The 24,870-nt window shown below is 43.2% G+C and overlaps 1 protein-coding gene across 2 annotated transcripts in view; it reads left to right on the top strand.

The window, feature by feature from the left end:
• The window catches only part of BICC1 (BicC family RNA binding protein 1), an 821,381-nt gene that overhangs the window by 322,107 nt on the left and 474,404 nt on the right, over positions 1–24,870 (top strand). For both annotated transcript variants that reach the window (XM_069240970.1, XM_069240969.1), the window contains exon 2: positions 9,959–10,005. In XM_069240970.1, coding sequence (XP_069097071.1) covers positions 9,959–10,005 — 47 coding nt within the window. The remainder of the gene's footprint in view (positions 1–9,958; positions 10,006–24,870) is intronic.

Genomic DNA, 24,870 nt, shown 5'->3' with positions numbered 1-24,870 from the left:
GCCAGGGTCCCAGTAGGAGGTTTGGCAGACCATTGTGTGAGAGTAGGCCACTGTCCTTCGAAATGTAAGTGTCAGACCCTCCGCCCTTCAGCCCAGGAAGACTCATTCAGTATGCAGATGTGTCTAGGTGTGACTGAGCATCCTGTGTTTGTGGTTGTCGGGGTGAAATGCACAAGGGAGCTGTCACCCAGCCCAGATGTGGATTGTAAGGCACAGAAGGATTTAAGTGCAGAGAAATTCCCACTTTTTAAAAGTGGCATTTCTAAAATAGTAATATAAAATCCAACTTCACCTGTCAACGGATTTTGTATTACTATTCAGGCCATACTAATTATGACCTGTTTACCCCTTTCTAATCAGAATCTACCACTCAAATAGTTTGAGGGTAGCCTTAGTCTTAGCCTACGAGAGGAGCAGGCCTCACAGCAGTGTGAAACAAATTTAGGTGTTTTACACTACCAGGACATATAGAACACATATGTTCATGTCCTGCCTTTTACTTACATAGCACCCTGCCCTATGGGTTACTTAAGGCCTACCTTAGGGGTGATTTATATGTAGAAAAATGGGAGTTTAAAGCTTGGCAAGTACTTTTAAATGTCAAGTCAAATTGACAGTGAAACTGCCCACACAGGCCTTGCAATGGCAGGCCTGAGACATGGTTAAGGGACTATTTATGTGGGTGACACAATCAGTGCTGCAGGCCCACTAGTAGCATTTAATCTACATGGACTGGGCACATGTAGTGCACTTTACTAGGGACTTATAAGTATATTAAATAAGCCAATTGGGTATGAACCAATGTCACCATGTTTTAAGGGAGAGAGCATACGCACTTTAGCACTGGTTAGCAGTGGTAAAGTGCACAGAGTCTTAAAACCAGCAAAAACAGTGTCAAAAAGTGGAGGGAGGCAGGCAAAAAGTTGAGTGACCACACTAAGGCTGTCAGGTCTAACATGCATGCATTCACCACCCCTCTCCCCTCTCCGCAGACACACACACATACACCCCCCACCACTCTCCCCCTTTCGGATGCCCACTTACCTTCTCCGTCAAGGAGGACATCCGTGACAGGATGGGTCCTGGCGGTCTTGCATCGCCAGCATCACCACACCAGCAGGACTCCGCCAAGCCATATTACGGCTTGTAAAACAGTGGGCGGAGTCCTGCTGCTGTAGCCGTGTTGGCGATGCACCAGCCTCTACTCCGCAGACCGCCAGCACGACTGCTGGCGGCTTTCCACCACAAAGATGGCAGACGACTGCCAGCACTTGTAGTATGGCGGTCTGCAGACTGCCAGCACTCGCAGTCTGGTGGTGGGTTTGGCTTTGGTGGTCAGCGAAATTGACCGCTAAAGTCAAAATGAGGGCTAATGTGTTATTCAGGCTTCCTTCTCGTGTCTCATTAACAATTTTCACAGAAAGGCTTTGAGTCAGCGGCCAAAGTAGGCTGGACTAGGTTTTCTTTTGATCTCTCTGTACCTGTGCATTGCATGGTGCATAATGCTTTTTATATCGAAGTGCTCTGAAGTGTCTGTAAGGTGACTAATAATGTATTGCAAAACACATATAAATAAGTAAAGTGATGCACGACTCTACGACACAGAGTCCCTGAACAGTTACTGTGGGACACCACACACGGTACTCCTCATTTATTAAATCAGTGATCACTGCAAGGAATCAGCTCTTTCCACTTCAACCTACATGCTTTCTCACTGGTATTAACTAAAATTATCCTATAAATGTCTGAGTGCGATAAATGGACTGCAATTGCATGGTACACTGCCTTGGTACATTTCCTATCAGATAGATAAATGCAATAAGCAGCCTTGATTAAACGTTTCAATTTAAGATGCCTTTATGTTTGTAAAAATAAATAAAAGTATTGGATATCCGAGATACTGGAAGACTAATCGTGTGCCCTGCAATTAGTTAATAGTGATAAAGCTAAATTAGTAACGTTTCACTTATATCAAGTTCTGACAATCAATCTACACTGTTGGAATTACTCAACTTCCAGTGTAGAGAACGTGATAATTCTTCTATCATGGTACTATTTTAAATATTTTTATGCTTGCCCCCAAACTCGGTTGCCAAGTTCTTCTATGTGGTGCCACCTGTCTGTCATTTCTTGTTTGTTTTTTATTCATGTCAAGCACATTGTTTAAATAATTAATTTATTTACTAACTGCACCATAACGTTTTTGGTCAGAAACATAAAACATGAAGTTCATAATATATTACATAAACTCATGAGTCATTAAGTTGGAAAAACCACCCAAATGCATGGCTGAGTTAGGCAGTAGTATAGATTAGCACCTACTTTACTGATTTTGCAGGCTATTGCTACAGGCCCATAAAAGGATCATTCTGCCAGTTCCCAAAATCCCCCTAGTATGATATGTGCCTTGAGTTGTACAAAAAGTGATAGATGCAAAACTGCAATGCTGGGTCCTCCCTTAACCGTAACAAAAGCAACCTATGACTGGTTTTGCCGTAGTTAGGGCACAGTGTGCATAGGACCCACATCTGGGCAGTCCGTGGATGAGGTTAATTCAAGCTTTCCATCCATCACTTTTTGGCTGCTTTAGTGTGTCGCCCTAGGTGGAACGGGTATGGCCAGACGTTGGGGCCATGCACACTTTGTCACTGGAACCAAGCTATACCTGGCTAATGAGCTGTAGGGCAAAACCAATCTTGAGTTGCTTGTATTCCAGATCAGGGAGAACCCTGCCTGGCAGTTCGACGTAGCCTATTCCTAATGCAGAAGGCTCAAAACTGATTTGCATAATGAGGGCCCAAACTGGGGTAGCATGATGCAAAAAATGATGGTTTGGGATGTGGCCCAAGTAATTACTAGAGGCTCAGATTATTTCACATATTCCATTCATTCTTTTTTGTTTACTTAAGTGCGCCTTGGGACACTGTGGCAGCAGGAACTTTCTCTTTCCTGAAGAGTTAGGAAAAAACTGCACCGTTCTCCTGCCACACTGTGCAGTCTGGGCTCCTTCCTTGGATTTTTGTGAGGGGGAAGCCCAATCAGTGAAAAAAAAAGTTGAAGACGTAAAAGAAAAATCTTTTATTTTTATTTTTGGGGGGGCGATTGTTTTTTTTTCCAGTCTCTGCTGGTAAGATATCACATGCATCATTCAATTAGTTTGAGGGGAAATGGTGCTAAAGCCTTCAATCCCTTCCCAACTAGGCAATAACAGCTGTTGATTTCCACACTTGTCACCTCAGGTTTGCACCCGTAACTATGGGTAGAGTAATTAGTATCTTTTTATTTTGCACAGGTGCAGGCAGTAATGCTTAATTAATCTTGATAAAAGGTTTACTATGTGGTATCCCTTATGAAAATAGTCATTAACATTTTTGTTAATATTGTTTTCCTGGTGGTCTCTAACTTGGGATTCTTCATCTAATAGCTGGCGAGCTACTGGTAGCTCCTCGGCTACCTGTAAGTAGCTATCCTGTGTGCAGCCCAGCCTATTCAATTAGAAGCATATGTTTGGCTGAATTTATATACTTATACCAACATTTAAATGTGTGTATTTGAGATGAAAATGTGTGTATTTTCAGACGTCATTATCTGGTGTTTGTGGAAAGGTTGTTGAATTTTCCAGATATCTTTAAACCTCATATTATGGTGATAATAGATCTGGCATTTGTGAGACATACTACTATTACTTTTATTACCTTGGTACCAAAAGCATCTTAACTATGGCTGTTACTTATTAACTATGCAGAGACATGCCAAAGAGACAAAACATTTTTTCCATTACAGCTGGCAATCCTGCTTGATGCAATGACATGATCACTGCTGGTAAATGAGCTTAGAATGGCCACTAATGTAATTCTGTTGGATGTGGTCGCTATTACAACACTAATAATAGTAGCTCAGAATGATTTTGATTGAACATAAGTAGCTCCTATTGCCAAAAAGGGTGAAACTCTGCTCTAACACACAAAATAGAGCATATAGGTAGGATTAGGTCAAACATGTATTTTTATATGTTTGTCACAAGTGTATGAATGTTAAACTAGATTTGGAAAGATATTGCTCCTAATGTTGCAATTTTCAATGAGTATGTGAAGGTTCTCAACAAATACGATTAACCTGTGCTCAGGTTGTTTACAGCCAGAAACATGTTAACGAGCACGACAGAGGAGGAGGACAAGCTACCACTTGCCAACCAGGCAGGAGTGTGGGGATGTTATGCACTTTTTAATGTTGGGGGATCGTCGGGATATTCGAATCCATGGCGAGCATGGGCAAGGCAAGCTGAAGAAAAATGTACTGACAAATAAAACTTGAATGAAAAATCTGGGTTTGCAGCATCATGACAACTAGTTAACCGAGAGATGTGTTGGAGATGGGCAAAAAACATGAAGCTATATATTTTGAAAAATGATCCCTTTTGGATTTCCAGCTCCTGAAATTAGTAGGAAAACATAAATAGTTTGCTAACTACATAAACAGTAGGCAGCCCACTTGTAAGGTGCAGATGCAGCACTGCAAATGCATACTGGGAGTTCAGGACTGACAAAGCCCTGGTTCTCAGTGGTAGGGTGCAGTGTGCTGGCCTGCCCTACCCCTCTACATACGTCACTGGTTGTGGAATGATAGTTTTATTAAGTACAGACCTCACTGATAAAAGCCTTTGAGAACATGCTAAAATCAATCCAAACAGTAATTTGATATTTAGGCCCTCATTCCAACCCTGGCGGTCTCTGACCGCCAGGGCGGAGGGCAGCGGAAGCACCGCCAACAGGCTGGCGGTGCTTCCAGGGCTATTCTGACTGCGGCGGTAAAGCCGCGGTCAGAAAAGGGGAACCGGCGGTTTCCCGCTGGTTTTCCCCTAGCCCAGGGAATCCTCCATGGCGGCGCTGCTTGCAGCGCCGCCATGGGGATTCCGACCCCCTTCCCGCCAGCCTGTTTTTGGCGGTTTTCACCGCCAGAACCAGGATGGCGGGAACGGGTGTCGTGGGGCCCCTGGGGGCCCCTGCACTGCCCATGCCACTTGCATGGGCAGTGCAGGGGCCCCCTAACAGGGCCCCATAAAGATTTTCACTGTCTGCTTTGCAGACAGTGAAAATCGCGACGGGTGCCACTGCACCCGTCGCACCCCTGCAACTCAGCCGGCTCCATTCGGAGCCGGCTTCCTTGTTGCAGGGTCTTTCCCGCTGGGCCGGCGGGCGGCCTTTTGGTGGTCGCCCGCCGGGAAAACCAGAATGGCATCCGCGGTCTCCTGACCGCGGAGCGGCCATTTGGCGGTGACCGCATGGCGGGCGGCGACCACTGCCCGCCGCGGTCAGAATGACCGCCTTAGTGTATCATACTTTTTGCAAATCATGTTAGAAGCACAGGGAGATGATCACTTGAGGATCAAAAAGTTGTAAACTCTGAGTACAAATATTTTGTGGCACTACTCACGGGCTAGGAAGGATCTGAATTATATGGTTCTCCCAAGAGATAGGGGAGGTTGGGTAGTGTCTTGCTTTAGGCTATATCATTGGACAGCATTATTGCAACATATAGGAGTTCTACTTGTATCTAAAGAACAGACTAGTGAGCATGGGCGGCCAGACAACCCCCTCACCCCTCCTCCCAATGTATATATGAACTGGTGCTGGGTGGAGTAGCAGTTGGGTGTTTTCTGAGATAGGTTGAGCCCAGTTATTATAAAAAGGTAAAGTTTAAGATGATTGTGGCAGCTGTGAAGATCTAGTTGAAGGCTAAAAAAATGATGGAAATTCCCAAATACAATAAATATTCCCCACTGTGGCACTCACATCCATTTCCAGCAGCTTTTCACAAAGGCACTTGTGGGAGGTGTGATAAGGCGGGAATAGAGAGGATGGGTGAGATTTACTTCCAAGGAAAAATGTGCTCTTTTTCTGATTTGCAGCAGGATTATGGCCCTGAAAATACTATAATTCTTTAAATATCTCCAGATCGGAACTGTCTTTTGAAACTGCCAACCATACAAGTGTCACATGAGATTCACACTTAGATTTGCTGCTGTGTCTCGATGCTAAGATAGGCCAAATGTATGAAATTTTAAACAATCTGGTAAAGGATGATCTAGACCATCAAGAGGAACAGTGGGCTGCTTAGATGGGTGGCCAGGGCCTTGACATTTTATGTCAATAGAGCTTGCAAAGAAAGTATTAATGATTGCAAGCTTGAGAGTTCAGCATTATAGAACAATCTTTAGGCTGTATTACACCCCTGCCAAGATATTCAATTGGGGCAGAAGGGCAAATGTTAAGTTCCCTCAATGTGGTTACAGTCCTGCCGACTTGGGACACGTTCTTTGAGTGTATCAAACTGATCCCACTAAGGGAGGCAAGGAGGAATGATGGAGTAAGCTGTCCAAGAAGAAGGTTTATCTTAGCCTGCCTTTGAAGTTATCTGTGGTGAATTATTTCCTTATGGGGGACACTTGGCAGCTGTTTTTTTATGTTTATGTCTGCGGTGGTGGGATGTTTACTGATAGCCACTGCCTGGAGGGATGCTGAACCACTGACCACACAGCAATGTTTTTCAGGCTAGTTAATATGTATAATATGGAGAAGGCACTTTACAACTGCAAGGGGAAGGCTGCTGGAAGACAGGGGTGACAATTTGGTCCCCTTTGACTGACAGGTTGGCAGAAAGCTATGGGTGCGGTGAGGGACTAGTTCTTGAGCCGTAAACTTAATCTGGGATGCTCCTTGGACTTTCATTCTGCCTCAGGTTCCTTAGGGAAGTGTTGCATGTATGCATTAACTTTTGAAAGAATGAATTAAGAATTAATTAATTGCTTATGCTGTATTGCCTGGCCGGATGATAAAGGCTTAAATAAATTGCTGCAAATTGTATGTGCTTATAACAATCCTAGATTATGTTCCAATATATTAATATAAAAAAAAATAGATGATCTCCTAAGGTAGGCTAGACATAACGTTTCAGGTTAGGAGGATGCATTAATGGAATATGGGTCACAAGAGATTGGAGATGCTTAGCACACAGTGTTTGCTCATTTCAGACCAAAGCAGATTATGCAATTGATTAATGGTATTTTTTTTACGTGATTGACACATTTTAAATAATGAAGTACTAATATTACTCTACTTTTGAGCAATATAATAATGATTGCTATTAATATAGACCAAATTATGTAATGACAAAAATGGCACAGGGCAAATTTGCACTGATTGACTAATGCAAAATTTCTGTTGCATAGCCATTTTAGTGATGTCTGGGCACGTTATTTTAGCAACTAGGCCTGCTGCTTGTGCCCTTTAGCCTAGTAACATTTTATTCTGCTTCATTTTATTATTTACATTCAACTAATAAGGGATTCCCGACCATTGCAAAAATGTAACGTTCACATGAATTGGTTGATATAAAGGTATTTTGTGTTTTGCAGATGGAGCAAATATCAGTATGACATTGCATGGCACTGTATTTGCAATATGTAAAATATTCCTTCAGCCTATTTGTTAACACTTATTTAATATTGTTTTATAGTATGCAATAGTGATTACCATAATAGGAATAGTACAAATATAAATAATTAAATTTAGTTATAAAATTATATAGTATGAAGAGATCGGAATATACAAAAAATGTGATGTCATTTGCCAAGTAGCATTAGAAATGTTAACACTTGGATAAATATTGGAACTTCTGAGTAAAATATAGATTTATAGGATTTTTTCTAAAAATACAATGGAAGACTAAAGAGATGTTAACATAAAGTTAAGACAAAGAAGAAGATAAACTTTGAATTCAATCTTAGTGAAGTTACCAAGACACAGCAAATCACTCTTTAAAAAGACCAATAGGTATTAAATTACTGAAATATTCTACATTTTAAAGCATCACAACCTTAATTTTAAGATTTTGTTTACTCCAGGAAATATTAGATAAAAATATGTAATGAGTGGAAGCCAAACAAGATACTACCTAACTGATTCTTAATCTGAACTGCTAGAGATATCCACATTATGATTAGAGCAAACCACAGTACACTAGGAATTAAAACGTAGCTCTTACAAAACATCAGTTGAGAAGCAACTAATGTGATCAGATAAACCTATTTGAAATATATGTGCAGTAGATGCTTTAAACTTTGCAAAGGAGCCCAAGAAAATGATTTTGAAAGGAGGAGGCTATTTTAAACCAAGCATCTTCTTGGTTGTTTGCCACGTGGATTTCCCAAAATTGTCTGCAAATTTACAAGTGGTAGTCATATGTTAGCATCAGAATAGTTACCTTGCCAACAAGTGATAAAATGAGAATTACAGAAAATTTGGTTTCTTTTGTTTAAAAAGAAGTCTGTTAAAAAAAAAGTTTTAGGTAGTTTTATGCCAACTGAGGGCCTAATTACGAGTTTGGCGAACCACAGTCTGCCAAACTCACATTGACAGTCACACTGTCGTAATCCTGGTGGTCCGACTGACGGATTACGATCCTTGTGATCAGTCTGGCAGGAGACTGCTGCCTCAGTCAGGATCAGGTATGGTGGTGGTCAAAGTCATGATTATCCACGGCGGTGCAGAGTTTGTAACCACTGTGCTGATTACAACTTTGCTTTCCGACAGCTTTTCCATGGCTGAGTCCCTGCCATGAAAAGGCTGATGGAAACGTAATGCTGGGTGTTACAGAAGGTCCCCTGGAATACAGACTGTCTGCTATTGTAGACGGTGCACATTCAGAAGATGCTGTGTGCATTGGCTTTGGCTCTCTAAGGGAGCCAAGGCCTATGCCGCTGCATTGTTTCCACTGGGCTGACCATCGTAATATGATGTTTCCACCTTTCAGCCCAAGGAAACATCGTAATATAGCGATGAAAAGGCCGCCGGCTTGACAGTCGCCTCACCATTGCCGTATTGGAGTTGTGGCGGGTCAACCGCCCAACTCCTAATCAGGCTCTAAGTTTCCAAAGTTCAGGGGCCATGAAGATTGCAGATCAGCTGCCCACAAAGATTCTACATAAAGGTTATTGAACGGTGATAAATTCTTTGTAATTTCTTTCAAATAAGTTACATTAGCCATTACAGTCATTAACAGTCTGAGTTTACATCTATATTCATAACTGCAATATCTTGTACAGAAAAAATGCTTGTGAGATAACCGTAGTCCTAGTTAAGAAACAATTATGAAAGTGATCACAGAAAATTAAAACATTTTGTATATAAGTTAAAAGGTAAAACCAAAGTCTCAGAAAATATGACAAATAAAGAAAATAGCTTTTATTTGTCCCCAGACCCACTAAATAATTTTACCATATATGTTTATAAGAATATTATAACAATTAGATGAGTCAATAAAATCCCCGTTTCACATTACCATTAGGAATTGGGTAGGTTACTCATCGATTCATGAGATACTCTTTTAATAGGCAATATTAGAAATAAGAAAACTTTGAAAGTAAAATTAGATAATAAAGAGTTTGCAAAAATCGTCAATCTAGGTGGTAAATGTTTTCAATGAAACAAACCAGACACTAGCCAGAAACGTAAAGAATAGTGATAAAGTTTGAAATCAGGAACCTGACAATATAATCCGATTTGTCTTTTTTTTGCCTGGAGTACCTAAGTGCAGATGTTTATTGTTCCACAAATACTCTCGTTTTTTTTCTTCATCATGACCAGTTTAAACTGGCCATTTCATGTAGAGACCCTTTACCCAGACCTGCACCTTTCGCAATCATATGAAATATGCATTCTATTATGTTGTTTTGTTTGATGTCTCAGCTGGGGTTTGTGGATGTATGGTGACATAATCCACTGGATGACCCCTTATATATTCTGTTCCCAACTTGACAACAGTTTATTTCAAAACAACAAAAATACAAGAAGAGAACACATTCAGCTTAAAATATACACTATTCAACTGCTGCTCATAGGTTTTGGTTGAATAATTCATTACCAGAAATTTAAGTGTCTATGTTTCTTTTTGCTTACAGCTGCTGCCGACGGAAAAGGAAAAAGTGGAGAAGATTTTTTCCAGAAGGTAAAAGTTCTCTAACATATTTCTTTTTGCTGCAGGTGTCACATTGAGAATGCTCATATGATAAACATTGCTATATCAAAATGTATATTTACAGAAATACGTTGCTGTATGGATCAAAAATAACTGAGATTCCAAACTTTACAGTGAACTTTCATTCTAACTTTGTTCTTAAAGACCTGGCACGAAGTGCCCTGATTTTTTGAATAATCCAGATTTTTGGCTGGTTCCTGCAGTATTTGCAGAAACAAGAACCTCCTACTACAACTTGGGAACCGAGCCCTACAATGCTTGGTATTGAGCCTAGGAGCTTTGTCTGATAGTGTTAGCGTTTTCATGGATTAGCTTATTACGGAGCGTCCACCATGTGTACTGAAAAAGATGGGGTTTAATAGTACAGCCCTGGTAGGTGGGCCTAACAAAAAATCAACTGGTCAAGTTGGGCACCGCCGACGGGGCAGTAGCAAAACGACATGAGACTTGACCAACATTACAAGCAGGCAAGTACAACTTGGATAACAGAGCAGCCAGACAAAGTATGTAATGGTGTAACATAGGCCTCTGCAGCCCCCTCGGTGCGGGGAGACCTGAGCCCCAGTGGAGTCCTACAGCATTGTACTCTGGGCTTAGAGCTCCTGACTGAGTCCAGAGGGGAGCTCTCCATTTACTTTGTAGGGAGGGGCTCTCAAGATTTGTTACGCCTCTGAAAGTATGGTATGTCAATATTTAAAGTGGACATTTCCACTATAACAACTAATAGACGGTTGCATACCACTGTACAGATGGTGCACCCAGCCTTGAAATGTTATTTGAGTTACTAGCTTGACTACTTAGTCTCCCTAATGGTATGATGTATAACTAAGGTCCGTAGTCAATGGCTGGCTTGAAAATAGATGCCTTATGCCTTTGTGTACACCATACGTTTTTTCTTAGACAGTGCAGTAATGGTTGTCATGAACAGTTTTACACTGTTTTCTTGTGTATGTTGTCTGTGATATCCAAACTGTGTTAAAAGGGATAATTTTAAATAAATCTCAAAGGCTAGAATTTGGCTAAGTAACAAGATTAGGACCTGCCATTCCTTTATACTGCTAGATAGTGGTGCAGACGACCCACACAAGCAAGTAAGAATCTTAAATACACATTTAGAGATCTTTATTACTGTTAAAAATATTAGGTAAATCAATGAAAACACATTATCCAATATGCACTTTTTCCACATTTTACAATTAAAGAACCGAATCACTGCACAGCAAACCAAACCACATTTCTACCAGCTACGTCTGGGTTTCTCTTGTGCAAGAACCTAAAACATTATTCTTCAGCCTAGAAAATCTGTCTGATAACATCACATGAGACTCAAACTGCAAGCGCGCTCTGGTCTTGGCACCTGCCTGATACCCTTCCATATCACAGACGATCACATCCATTCACCACTTTCCTTGACAATTGCTTGCCATGGCCAGTGAGCATTCTCTACCAAAGTCCCTGGGAGGGCACTAAAATTTACAGTTCAGCAGGTGGTGCCCAAAAATGGCCAGTGGCACCACCAGTTGAGAATGATTTATATTTGGGAAGCTGCTAGGAAACTGGCAGCCATGAGCCTGTATTAATTGTTAATTTCTCTAACTAAGTCTCCCAGTTAAGAGGTCCATGAACCAATGAGAGGCGTTTCTCCTTTGCAAACACTTTCACAGCTGGTATTGTTGTCTTCACCCTCAAGAGAACATGCATCTTGGTTACTAGGTCTTTTATTTGCTGTGCAGCCCTCCTAACGGTAGGGCCTGACACTCCATTGTTTTGAATATTAAAAACTTTATTGGTGTATATGGTTTGACAGTAAATTACCTTTTTTCCTTATATAAATGAAAGGTAGTACCATCACAAAAGATTTTGAACATTGATTGCATTGTGTTTGAGTATGTATTTTGCCCTTAATTGGTTTGGAGACACCCTAAGGCCGTATCCCATGACTTTTATAAATGTACCCCTTTATGTTGTGTTATGTAAATGGAGTGTAATGTAGATTTAGGGTTCAGTGCTTGCTATGCCATTGTTTGTGGTGCCTCCTTCACAGTCTTTCTGGTGTACATTTCAGGGATTACCGGACTGTGTTGCCTTTGAGTGTGTGCCTCCTGTTGGTTGACAGCCCCCTTAGAGAGTTTCACAGTGTGTGTTTCCAAGTGCCATTTTGTATATATGTATTACTTTTTTGTATAATATGTACTAGTGTGTATTAAAAAATATTTTTTCCATTTATAAGCAAAAGCACTACCTGGACAGTAAATTCCTAAGTGGTGTGTATTGGGTTGTTGAGTTCTGAGTATCTAGCCCACAGCATCTCCCCTGAGCAAGCCTTGGAATAGTCTAGCTGGCTATCCTGAGAACTAAGTAGTAAAAAGAGTTACTTGGTTCTCAATTGCTGGGCCCATACTTCAGGGACCCCAGGACATCAAGAGTGAAAGACCTCAGTTGTTACAATAGGCCTGTGCCTACCCCGGGGCTCCCTCACTCAGATTTATTCCAATAACTTATTTTTATAATGGTTCAACACAGTGGCATAACAAAGGCCTCCGCTGCCTCCCATGGTGCGGGGAGGGGTGGGCGCAGAGCTCCAGGGGGCCCCCTAAGCACAGTATTCGTGCCTGAGAGCTCTTACAAGGGTCTGGTGGGAGGGCCTTCTTTGTACTGTGCAGCCCCCCCCCCCCCATCAAGCTTCCTTGCACCACTGGTTCAACACTGTTTGATGGCCACTGCTACTAAGTGGAATTCATAGCCACTGAACTTAAGACAGAAAACTGATGTTTAGAAATTTATGAAAGCATTAAAAACATGGTTGTTTAGCAGGAGTAATTAGTCTTTTGTTGTCTGCGTAATTCTTAGGATCGTTGTGTTCTTTACCCCTGTGTATTTGTTGTTAGTGCCATGATTCTCTTTGGGTGTGGGATGAAAGTACTATTCCTCTAAGTAGCTTTGAATTTCTTGGTTGCATATGTGCGTTCATGGCGGCAGAGAGCTTGGTGAACACTGGGAAGGCTACTTTATGATTCTGTTTCTAGTCTGAAATATTTTACATTGACCATAAAAAATCCCCAAATAATTTGCAAAAAGATTTAAATCTAAGTTTACAATGTTGACAAGTGCTGTCCAAAGGCTCCATTGTAAACAAAAAACTAGAAACATCTATTTCAAAAATATGGAAGGCTTTGTCGGTCCTGTCTGGTTTTAAACTTGTGACCTAGAGATCACAGCCGATGATCTCTAGGTCATAAGCGAGTCTTATGCACCCTAACGCTGTTTGAATATTAATACTCTGGACTAATGAGGAGATACCCTACCAACAGTGTAATGGTGTCTACGAATTTTATAGTCCATAAGTGTCTGTATTAACAACCAACGTGCGTTGGACGCACAGAGTATAACCAATTTCTCCATCTATCATTCCTGTACATTTAATCCTCAGCCAGGCTCAGTCTGTGAATCTTATCTTATCTTGGCAAAAAGGAACGTCATAGGCAGAATGCGATGTGTATTATGGCACAGTTTCAAGAGAAGATATCCTCACAAGAGTCCTGGAGCAAAAATGTAAACATATTATTGAGCAGTTTATTGTGATTGTTTATACCACGTGTTCATAGTCAATGAGATGGCAAACAGCTGGAGGAAGGCAACAGATCGTCGTGGGTCATAAATGTTACGCCATGTCTACGGTTACCGACGATGAATCTGCTTCAGTAGAAATATTTCTTTGCCCTGCTGGTGCAAGCTGTTGAAGCTTAAAAGCTGCCAATACATGTTTTGAAAAAAATGCATTTTCCACTTTGACTTATAATAAGGGCCAAAATGTGCATAAGTGGCCACTTATTTCCACTGTGGCTGGCAACCGCAGTTTTCAGCCCCATCAGACTTAAAAGATAAGTGGGAAGGTAGGAAGCTGGATCTGTATATACTAAATCAAAATGAGATATAGAGTGCACAGAGTCCAGAGGTTCCTCAGAGGCTAAAGCAGATAATACTAATGCTCTCTTTTGTGGTAGGGTGGTCGAGGCTTATCAGAGGTGGTGCAAAACATTTGTTGTACACACACAGTCTAGGAATGAGGCCCACACTCAATCACTAACTCCAGGCCAATTGTTTTTATGTAGCAAAAAAATATTTGTTGCTTTATTTCTAGAACCAGAAGAACTTTGTTGCAGGAACGTACAGTGGTAAGTAGGTATTAAGCATATGTTTCTAATGTACTTTGTTTGGTTTTAGCAGATAAAACAGTTTACAACTAAGTAGCAATTTTCTATTTTGAAAGTTGACACTGCAATTTTCCATAGGAGTCCATAGAGTCCTATAGGCAGAAAGTGTTAGCATAGAAAACAAGTGAGTAGATGACTTACGACTTAAGTCTTTGAAGGTTATGATCTCCATAGGTCGAAGTTTAGGTAGCTCCCCAAAGTGCATCACCAGCAGCATGGGACCGTGGATTCGGGGCAGCATTGGAGTCCTTTTTGGAGTTCCTTGTGGAGAGGGCCACTGTACTCAGGTGTTCTTGATCCTCTGCTGGGCAGGCTGGGGGTTTGTAGAGGTTGCTGGTCCTGCAGGATGTGTCACCTTTTTGGTGCAGGTGTCTTTGAAGTTGCAGGCCGGCAGGGCTGGGGTCAAGCCAGTTGGTGTCTGGAGTCTTCTCTGCTGGGGCCGGCTTAGCAGTCCTTCTTATTCCTTCTTTTCTTCTTGAGGTCGCCAGGAATCTGGTGAGCTAGGTTCAGCGGTGCCCTTAATCCCTAGAAATAGGGGTGTTACAGGGATCAGAGGGCAGTAACCAATGGTTACTCTCCCGGAGGGTGACTTCACCCTTTCTGTGCCCACTCCTTTTGGGGGGGGGGGCACTATCCTAACCCTATTGGTCCCTGTTCTCAGAACTAAGATGGAGGGTTCTGCAGGCAGGTGATCACTTCAGCCCTAGATACCTTAGGGTGGTCCTAGCTGGGGTAGTCTCTCCTCTGTTTTACCCAATTTTCCTGCCAGACTTGCTGCCAAAACTGGGGCTTCGTCTGGGTGCGGGCATCTACTCTAGCTGGAGTGCCCCGGGGCACTGTAACAGGAGGCCTGAGCCTTTGAGGCTTACCGCCAAGTGTTACAATTACTGCAGGGGGAGGTGTGAAGCGCCTCCACCCAGAGCAGGCTTTGTTTCTGACCCCCGAGAGCACAAAGGCCCTCCTCTCATATAGTCAGAAACTTGTCTGAGTTGCCGGTTGGCACAGACTGGTCAGCCTAACACTAAAGGGTTAGTTAGGGTAAAGGGGCATCTCTAAGATGCCCACTGTGTGCATTTTACATTAAGTCCAACACTGGCATCAGTGTGGGTTTATTGTGCTGAGAGGTTTGATACCAAGCTTTCCAGCCTTCAGTGAAGCCATCATGGAACTGTAGAGTTCGTAGTGGACAAACTCCCAGCCCATGTATTTAATATGACCACATTGCACTTTGGCCCTCATTATGTCATTGGCGGTAGAATCTGACTACTGCCACAGAGACGCCTGCCAAAAGACTGTGGGGGTGATTCTAACTTTGGCGGGCGGCGGAGGCCGCCCGCCAAAGTTCCCCCAACAGAATACCGCTACGCGGTCAGAAGACCGCCGCGGTTATTCTGTGTTTCCCGCTGGGCTGGCGGGCGACTGCCAGAAGGCCGCCCGCCAGCCCAGCAGGAAACCCCTTCCCACGAGGAAGCCGGCTCCGAATGGAGCCGGCAGAGTGGGAAGGGTGCGACGGGTGCAGTAGCACCCGTCACGATTTTCAGTGTCTGCAATGCAGACACTGAAAATCTTTTAGGGGCCCTCTTATGGGGGCCCCTGCTGTGCCCATGCCATTGGCATTGGCACTGCAGGGGCCCCCAGGGGCCCCAGGACACCCCTCACCGCCATCCTGTTCCTGGCGGTCACGACCGCCAGGAACAGGATGGCGGTGAGGGGGTCGGAATCCCCATGGCGGCGCAGCAAGCTGCGCCGCCATGGAGGATTCCTCAGGGCAGCGGAAAACCGGCGGGAGACCGCCGGTTTTCCGTTTCTGACTGCGGCTGTACCACCGCGGTCAGAATGCCCTTGGGAGCACCGCCAGCCTGTTGGCGGTGCGCCCGCGGTCCCCGGCCCTGGCGGTCAATGACCGCCAGGGTCGGAATGACCGCCTGTGTCTGCTTGTATGTATGAAAGTGTGTGCGGATGTGTGTGTGAATGGATGTATGCATGCATGGATGAATTTGGGAATGGGTGTGTGTATGCATGTGTGAAGGGAGGGGCATGAATGAAGGGGGGTGGAGGGGGCAATCTGGGGAGGGGTGGGGAAGACCTCTACAAGTGACAGGGAAGGGATTCCCTGTCACTGATAGTGCCTACCGCCATGGTTTTCGTTGCAGTAAGGGAGCCACAGAAACCATGGCGGTAGGCGGAGCCATAATCCTGCAGGCGGTATAGTGACAGTGATAGAGCGTTCCCTCCTAATAAATTACCTGTATTTTGGACGCTCTTGGGTCGATGAATCTTTTGACCAAGTGGGGCTCTCTTCACCCGAGATTAGTCAATTTAATCAAATCAATAATCAATAACGAACATAAGCAATGCCCTGATCAACATAACACTTCACAATTAATCCAGAAAACATTTCGGCGAACCATGACCTTTCGGCCATGAATAACCACACCAGTTCATTCAAAGTTAATGAATTTATTTCCCTATATTAACAAAGCTAGCACGATATAAATGTGGACAGCATGGGACGGGGCAAAGGGGGCAGGGTGGACGGGGCAATTGCCTCACAGCGGCAAGATAAAAGGACAAAACTATTACTTTATGCAAAGGGACGAATCAAAGTTAAAGTCTCTAGGGCGAGAATTACTTAAAGTCTCTTTCTCTCGATTAGAGAAACCATCAAAGTCTCATTCGAACATCAATTGGCATCGTAGAAGATGGCAAAATGACGAGGTCGGCAAGATGGGCCATAATGGCTGCAATGTCTAATGTCCTCAATGGGTGCAATGGGTAATGGCGCAATGTCCTGCAAATGGCGGGTAAAGGCTAATGGCCGCTTTCTTCTTGTGCACCAGGTTTAAATAAACAACAGTTCAAATCCAGTAGGGTCTTCCATTGGAGGGTTCATAGGTTGGCTTCAAATTGTCCAATCAAAAACAACAATTCACAAGCTTCTACCTAGGCATACATTATCCTTGGAGTCGGGAACGTAAGTTGCAACATATTTTACCAATTAACTCACTTTCAGAGCTTCCATTGTCTGCACCTGCAGATTGACCTTGGAGCAAAGAAGAAGATGCCAGGCTGGCACGAAACCTTAAAGATAAGCATGTGAACCGATCTCACTGGAAAAGTACAGCTTCAAGCAAGAATACACGTTTTATTAGCACATTAGAAAAACACGAGATCTAAACCGTGAGACAAGGCAACTAGGCCGAAGCCTCCACTAAAGTTATGCTAAGTTAAAACATTTCAAACAAGCAAATCATGGCACACGTTTACGGTTATGTCAGATTAGTACAATTCTAATACATCACGTTATATAAAGCACGCTTATAAATGTTGGCGAACTACTCTGAGGGCACATTTGTCCCCGTACAATCTTTATTAGTTCGGTTAAAGTCACACTTGATTATTGCGGCACTACGTTTATGCGCTAATAAATGTAAAACCTTCGTTTCTGCGTCATCAATCCCTCCTCTGATGACTATTTGTCATCACACAAAACTATTCCCACAAATTTTATTCCATTAAAATTCAGTCAGTTCTCTTTGCCTTTTAGTTCCCCTTGTTCTTGCCTTGTATTCTTCTGCCATTCTTTTCATCACTTTCCCTTCCTTCCTTCTCTTAATTCTTTCCATGATCATTAGTATTCCCCTCTTTATTCCCCAAATCCCAAAGATGCAAATTAGTACTATTAGTATTCCCTGTATTATTTTTAGTAATATTCCATTCCAAATGCCACCAAGCCAATTTCCCACTGAAGCAACTCCCTTTCCAACCTTCTCCCACACTCCTGGTTCTTTCAATTCCTTCAAGTCTGCACTCTCTTTTGTTAGATTTGCAAGCATTGTTTTAATCTTCACACTGTTGTCTGGTATATACGTGCAACAGTGACGCGCACCAAGCATTTTGCAAACGCAGCCATCCTTTGCTAAAAGAATGTCTAGGGCAAGCCTGTTTTGAAGAGTCATAGCTCTTTCTGCTGCAAGTTCAGCATCCATCAGGATTGTAGCACCTGAAAACTTTGTCAACATGTTATCCACTATAGTAGACAACTTTCTTATTTTGATGGAATTCAACACAACTCCCAATGAAGGAATCATGGCTCCAAATATATCTCCAACCACAGCAGCTGCGGTCTCTCTTTTCTGGATACGATGAGATCCAGATGTCTTTGGAATCACCGATAGGTCATCCAGTTGATAAACCTTTGGGAACACTATACCCAAATAACATCTCCCCCACCATCCTTTTGGAAGACGATAATAGGCATTATGCCCACAAATGTAATATACACCAGGTATGACAGGGTCAAGTCCGTTCAGCATGAATGTCCATTTGGCCTTAAAGATAAACGTATGTTTACATTCACTCGCTCCCACGAAAATGTTATCATAATAAGATTCACCACGATATATACAAAATTTCCCTACATGCCAAGCGTCTAAAGCTATTTTCCCTTGCGTTCTTATTGCGGCAAAAGCATAATTATCTACTGAAGTCCTCTTACTTAGCTCTTTTTCTAATTTCGCATTCATTTGTGCCCTTCTATCATCTGTGCGATCTAAAAAGCTTATTTCTACTGCAGAGAGCAAGCAGGTAAGGTTTTCCCTATGAGCGTGAGCTGTTTCAAAAGGTTGCATTGGCTCGAAAAATTCCCTCATTATTTTAGCATCCCAATCTTTAGCTATCTGGCTTAGTTGCGTTATTATAGGAACATATGCAAAGGTAACATCATAATTTGAATAAAAATACTGTATGTTAGTTTGACCATAAAATCTAGAAGTTACTAAACTACATGTAATCCCATATGTAAGAGGCATGTGGTGATAAGTCACCCCTTCCGTTACCGATGTCGGTATCTGTGTACACACATAACAATCTTTCGCATCCATAGTCTCAACATATTCTGTTAGTAGGCGATAGAAAACATTATACGAAAGTTCCTTCTTATCATGCAAGTGTCTCTCATCTAATTCTAGTCTTTTCAATGCGGTTAGTTCAGTGACAGTAACAGGAGCAGAAGTAGAAGCATCAATTTTCTCATTCTCACCCTTACCACGCGTTGCAAGCACTATTGCCATTATTATTAGTACACATGCAGTTATCAAGCCTATACACGCATATTTACAATATTTCACTCTACTGTTTTGTGTAGCGTACTTAGTCATGATCTGTATAGAATCAGAGAGCTAGAAGCACTTATAAAGAAACGATTTAGCAATTAGTTACAAAGCTGAACGAGCGCAATGTTTACACAGTTTTCTTCAGGAGCCCAGTCACTTATCGGTTAGCAGCATTTGTCTCAATTCGGCAATAACTCAGTCTTTTATCAGTTAGCAACGTTGTCTCAAATCAGGTTTAAGAGTCAATCAGGTTATCAAAGTCTTATCAAGTTAGCAAATGTCTCATCCGGTTTAGCAATGTCTCAGCTGGTTGTATCACGTTAGATTATAGCAAGCAATGTCATTTATCAGTTTTTTTTTTGTTTTTTTTTTCAGTCAATAGTGTCCATAAAACTTTTCTTTTCTATTGGTATCTCTTCTTCTTCGTTCTCGAGGCTAAGAGATACAAATTCGTCGGTCCAATCGTCATTGACTACATATGCCCATTCTGGACCGGAATATCTCCTGTTTGGTATCCTTTTCCTTTTCAATTTTGCATCTCTCTTTGATTCTGCCTCACTGGTACTTTCCTCTTTGGCCAAGTCTTTTTCTTCACTTGATGTCGGTACCACGACAGACACTTCCTTTCTTTTCTCTTTCACTCTTGGCCCTTCACTGTCGTTCAACGTTTCTCTAGTTCTTAGTTTTACTGGTGATATACTTGGTCTTCTCTTTGCACTGTGTCCACTTGATGGACCTGCGATCTCTTCTGAAGAAGTTTGAACAGTTTCGTTCTGTTCTGCCTTGTCCCCTCCTTCTGGGGAGTCAATCAGGTTTTCCTTTTCTTTTTCTGTACCGTCTGCTTCTGGGAAAGCCCTCCTCTGATCAGGCTCTCCTGCTTCTTCACCTCTTTCGAGCCCTTTGTCACCGTTACTTTCTTCAGGCTCTTTGTCACTTTCAGCTGCTTCAGGCTCTTTGTTACCTTCAGCTGCTTCAGGCTCTTTGTTACCTTCAGCTGCTTCAGGCTCTTTGTTACCTTCAGCTGCTTCGTCGCTGTCTGAGGTTTCTCCTTGGTCTTCCCCAAGTGAATCGATTGTTTCGTCCTCAGAGAATATTTCTCTCTCTTCTATTTCTGCCTGTTCGCTTCTAGTTCTGTTTTGCTCTGTCTCAGCGCTCGGCACTTTGTTATCAGGTATTGGCAGTTTCAGCGCTTCAACTTCCTCATCTGTGGGACACAACACCTTCTTTGTATGACTGGCGTGAATCCAGTTGGGAACTCCCGCACACTTCACAGCGGTAGTGGTCGTCAGGATCACTTGGAAAGGGCCTTTCCAACGGGGTTCCAGACACGACTTCCTCACATGCTTCTTTATCACGACCCAGTCACCTGCTTTCAGTGTGTGTCCTGGACCTTGGATCGGTGACAAGGTGGTTGCTTCCACCTGGTGAGAGAAAGAGCGAACCACGTCAGCCAGACCTTTGCAGTAGTCTAACACCATATCATCTGTAATATTCAAAAGCGCGTTTGCGGGAACTGCAGGAAGTCTCATGGCCCTGCCCATGAGAATTTCGTGCGGGGACAATCCAGTCTTTCTGTCAGGGGTGTTTCTCATTGACATTAACACCAAAGGCAATGCGTCAGGCCATTTCAAATTTGTCGATGCACATATTTTCGCCATTCTTGATTTGTGTACCATTCATCTGTTCCACCAGTCCTGAGGCCTCAGGGCGATAGCTACAATGCAGTTTTTGCTCAATGTTCAGCGCTGCGCAAAGTAACTTTATCACCTCGTTATTGAAGTGACTTCCTCTATCTGATTCTAAAGAGATCGGGAATCCGAAACGTGGTATCAACTCCCTCAACAATAGTTTTGCAACTGTAAGGCTGTCATTTCTACGTGTGGGGTATGCTTCAATCCAGTGACTAAAAATGCACACAATCACCAACACATACTTCAGACCTCCATGCACAGGCATCTCAATAAAGTCCATCTGCATTCTGCTGAACGGGCCACCCGCCCTACCAATGTGGCTCACGTTCACAACCGTTCCCTTTCCTGGGTTCATCTGTTGACAAATGACACAACGATGGCAAACTGCTTCTGCAACTTGACGGAATCTGGGGTTAAACCAATCAGTTTTGAACAATCTTATCATGGCATCTCTCCCTAGGTGAGCCTGCCCATGATAGAACCGCGCTAGCTGCGATAAGAGACTATTTGGTAAAACAAATTTTCCCTCATTTGAAACCCATAACTCATCTGGTCTCTTTGTACATTGTGACTTAATCCAGGAAACTCTTTCATCCTCCCTGACGCTATTCTGTAATGCTTTTAGTTCATCCATTGTATCCACGACCTTCAAGGCAAATGCTTCAGCTGGTTCGAGTTCTGGTTCACTTATCAAATTCCATTCATCCCTGAGCAATATACAGTTCAAGGCACAAAATCTTGCGACTTGATCCGCATATGCATTTCCCAGGGAAACATAGTCCTGTCCTTTTGTATGAGCACTACACTTTATCACTGCAATTTCGGCTGGCATCTGAATGGCGTGTAACAATTCCCTTATTCTCTCCCCGTTTTTCACTGGGGACCCTGAAGAGGTCAGGAAACCTCTCTGTGACCATAGTTGCCCAAAGTCGTGCACAATTCCAAACCCGTACTGACTGTCAGTGTAAATGGTAACCTTCATCAATGTAGACAGTTGGCATGCTCTTGTAAGGGCTACAAGCTCTGCTACTTGTGCGGAATAGACTCCTTGGAGCCAGGATGCTTCCAAGACACCTGTTACAGTACATACAGCATATCCTGCTTTCAAAATTCCCAATCCATCTCTTAGACATGAACCATCAACAAAAACAATTTGGTCTTTTTCATCAAGCTTAGTATCCTTAATTTCAGGTCGGGGTTTTGTGCAAAATTCAGTCACCTGAAGGCAGTCATGCTCGACGTCTTCAGCGTTCTCAATTTCAGCATTTTCACCGGGAAGCAAGGTTGCTGGATTCAACGTATTGCACCTTTTCAGCTGCACATTCGGTGAGCCCAGAATTATTGTTTCATACCTTGTGAGTCTTGCTCCAGTCATGTGTTGCGTTCGGGAGCGGGTCAAAAGTATCTCAACTGAGTGAGGGACCATGACTGTTAATGGGTGTCCCATCACTATTCCTTCACTCTGAGTGAGGCTGATACCAACTGCTGCTACGGCGCGCAAACACCCTGGCAGTGCTGCTGCGACCGGATCCAAAGTAGCTGAAAAATACGCTACTGGTCTGTTTATGCCACCATGGGCTTGGGTCAAGACAGACAAAGAACATGCATCACGTTCATGACAAAACAATGTGAAAGGCTTTGTGTAATCAGGCATACCTAAAGCTGGAGCCCTGCACATGCATTCTTTCAATTCAATAAAAGCATCCATCTCATCTCCTTTCAGCTCAATTTCATCCAAGGCATCCTTCTGGGTCAGTTTCAGTAAAGGCTTTGCTAGAGTTGAAAAGTTGGGAATCCACTGGCGACAGTAGCTCACCATCCCCAAAAACTTCCTCACCTCCCTCCTCGTCTTTGGTGGACTCATTTGAAGTACACTTGTTATTCTTTCCTTCATTATTCTCCATGACCCTTTCTCTATTTGATGACCCAAGTATTTTACTTTCTTCTGACAGAACTGCAACTTTGAAGGAGACACCTTGTGTCCATTCCTTCCCAAATGGTTCAGTAGAGCAATGGTGTCGGCTGTGCAGCCACTTTCTGTCTTAGATGCAATCAGTAAGTCATCGATGTACTGTACTAGGGTTGACTCGAATGGCAATTCTAACGCTTCCAAGTCTTTCTTTAGAATCTGATTGAAAATTGACGGTGACTCCGAAAACCCTTGAGGAATTCGACACCAACTGTAAACTCTGTCTAAGAATTTGAAACAAAAGAGAAATTGGCTGTCCTCATGAAGAGGCACCGAAAAGAATGCTTGCGACAAGTCGATGACTGAGAACCACTCGGCATCGCAAGGGACTTGAAACATTATCACAGCTGGATTCGGTACTACAGGGCAGCATTTAATTATGATGTCATTTATTTTCCTCAAGTCCTGCACGATTCGGACCTTTCCACTCGGCTTTATTAGTCCCATGATTGGTGAATTACATGGACTGCTTAACACTTCTTTCAGCACTCCCTGTTTTACAAACTCGTCAATGAGTTGGGCGACTTTCATGAGGGTGTCTTGTGCCATGTGGTATTGTGGGGTCTGGGGAAAGGTTACATTGGGTTTTACGGTCACTTTCACTGGTTCCACTCCTTTCACCAATCCCACCTCCTTTCCTGTCATATCCCACACTACCTTTCCGACTGTTTCCCGTAATTCAGCTGGAATATCTTCTTCAGTTATCATCGGAAAAAGGTTAATCAGAGGATATTCTTCATCGACAGTTTCCATCTCATCCCCTTCTACACTGTCCTCTTCTTCCCCATCACTGCTCGTCTGAATTCTAATTCCATCGTGCGAACACATAATCGAACATCCCAATTTGCACAATAGGTCTCTCCCTAACAGTGCTATCGGGCTTGAGTCACATACCACAAAATTATGTAACCCTTGATAGTTACCAATTCTGACTTGTACTGGATCTGTGATTGGGTTCGTCAGGTGCCTGTTTGCTACTCCCACTACTTGAACTGTTCTCCCTGAGAGTGGCAAATTTGGTACTTCAATGCTCCTAACAGTTGAACGTCTGGCTCCTGTGTCAACCAAGAATGAAACACGATGACCCATAACTCTTCCCTCCACATATGGACCCTTTTGATCAACTTCCAAGGATGCTGCAAGCACACAATTTCCCTCCTCATCTGAACTTTCACTCTCCCATACATTGTTTATTCCATTCTCACTGTGTAATGGGAACTGTTGTACGGTGCCATTTGTATTCATCACCTGACCCGAGACCTGTGGAGGAACCATCACTTGCTGCTGACTCACTGGTGCCAAAGGTATTTGCATTTGCTGATTAGGTACCATGGGAATCTGCTGTTGCATTGGCTGCATTTGCGTCATCTGCATACGGGGCATCTGCATCTGCTGCGGCTGCATGGGCTGTAATCCCTGCAGCTGATTTATGGTCTGAAAATTTGGGTTTGGACCTCTCATTTTCGGTCCCCTCATTGTCTGGAATGCATTGACATCATTGTTTTGCTGACCAACACCTGCACCTTCCTGCACCACCATCGGGCACTCGCGTTTCCAATGCCCGACGATTCCGCACACGTGACACGGCATCACCCTTTTCATTGCCTGCACACCATTCGGAATCGCAACCGTGTTCAAATCCGGACCATTACTCCCAAAGCCTCCTCTGCCTCTGCCTCTCGCCTGTGGCTGAAACACCATATTTCCCTGCGGCTGCGGCTGCGGCTGCGGTATCTGCTGTTGGAACCCTTGCAACCCTTGCAAACCTGTCTGAGCTGCTTTAAGTTGCATCACCATCACTTTCTCTTTCAACCTTTTCTGTTTCACTTCAATTTCGTCGCTACAGT

The sequence above is a fragment of the Pleurodeles waltl genome, chromosome 6 (genome assembly GCF_031143425.1).
Source record: "Pleurodeles waltl isolate 20211129_DDA chromosome 6, aPleWal1.hap1.20221129, whole genome shotgun sequence".
Lineage (NCBI taxonomy): Eukaryota > Metazoa > Chordata > Amphibia > Caudata > Salamandridae > Pleurodeles > Pleurodeles waltl.
The sequence above is the reverse complement of the archived record's forward strand: the minus strand, read 5'-3'. Positions and strand labels throughout refer to the sequence as shown.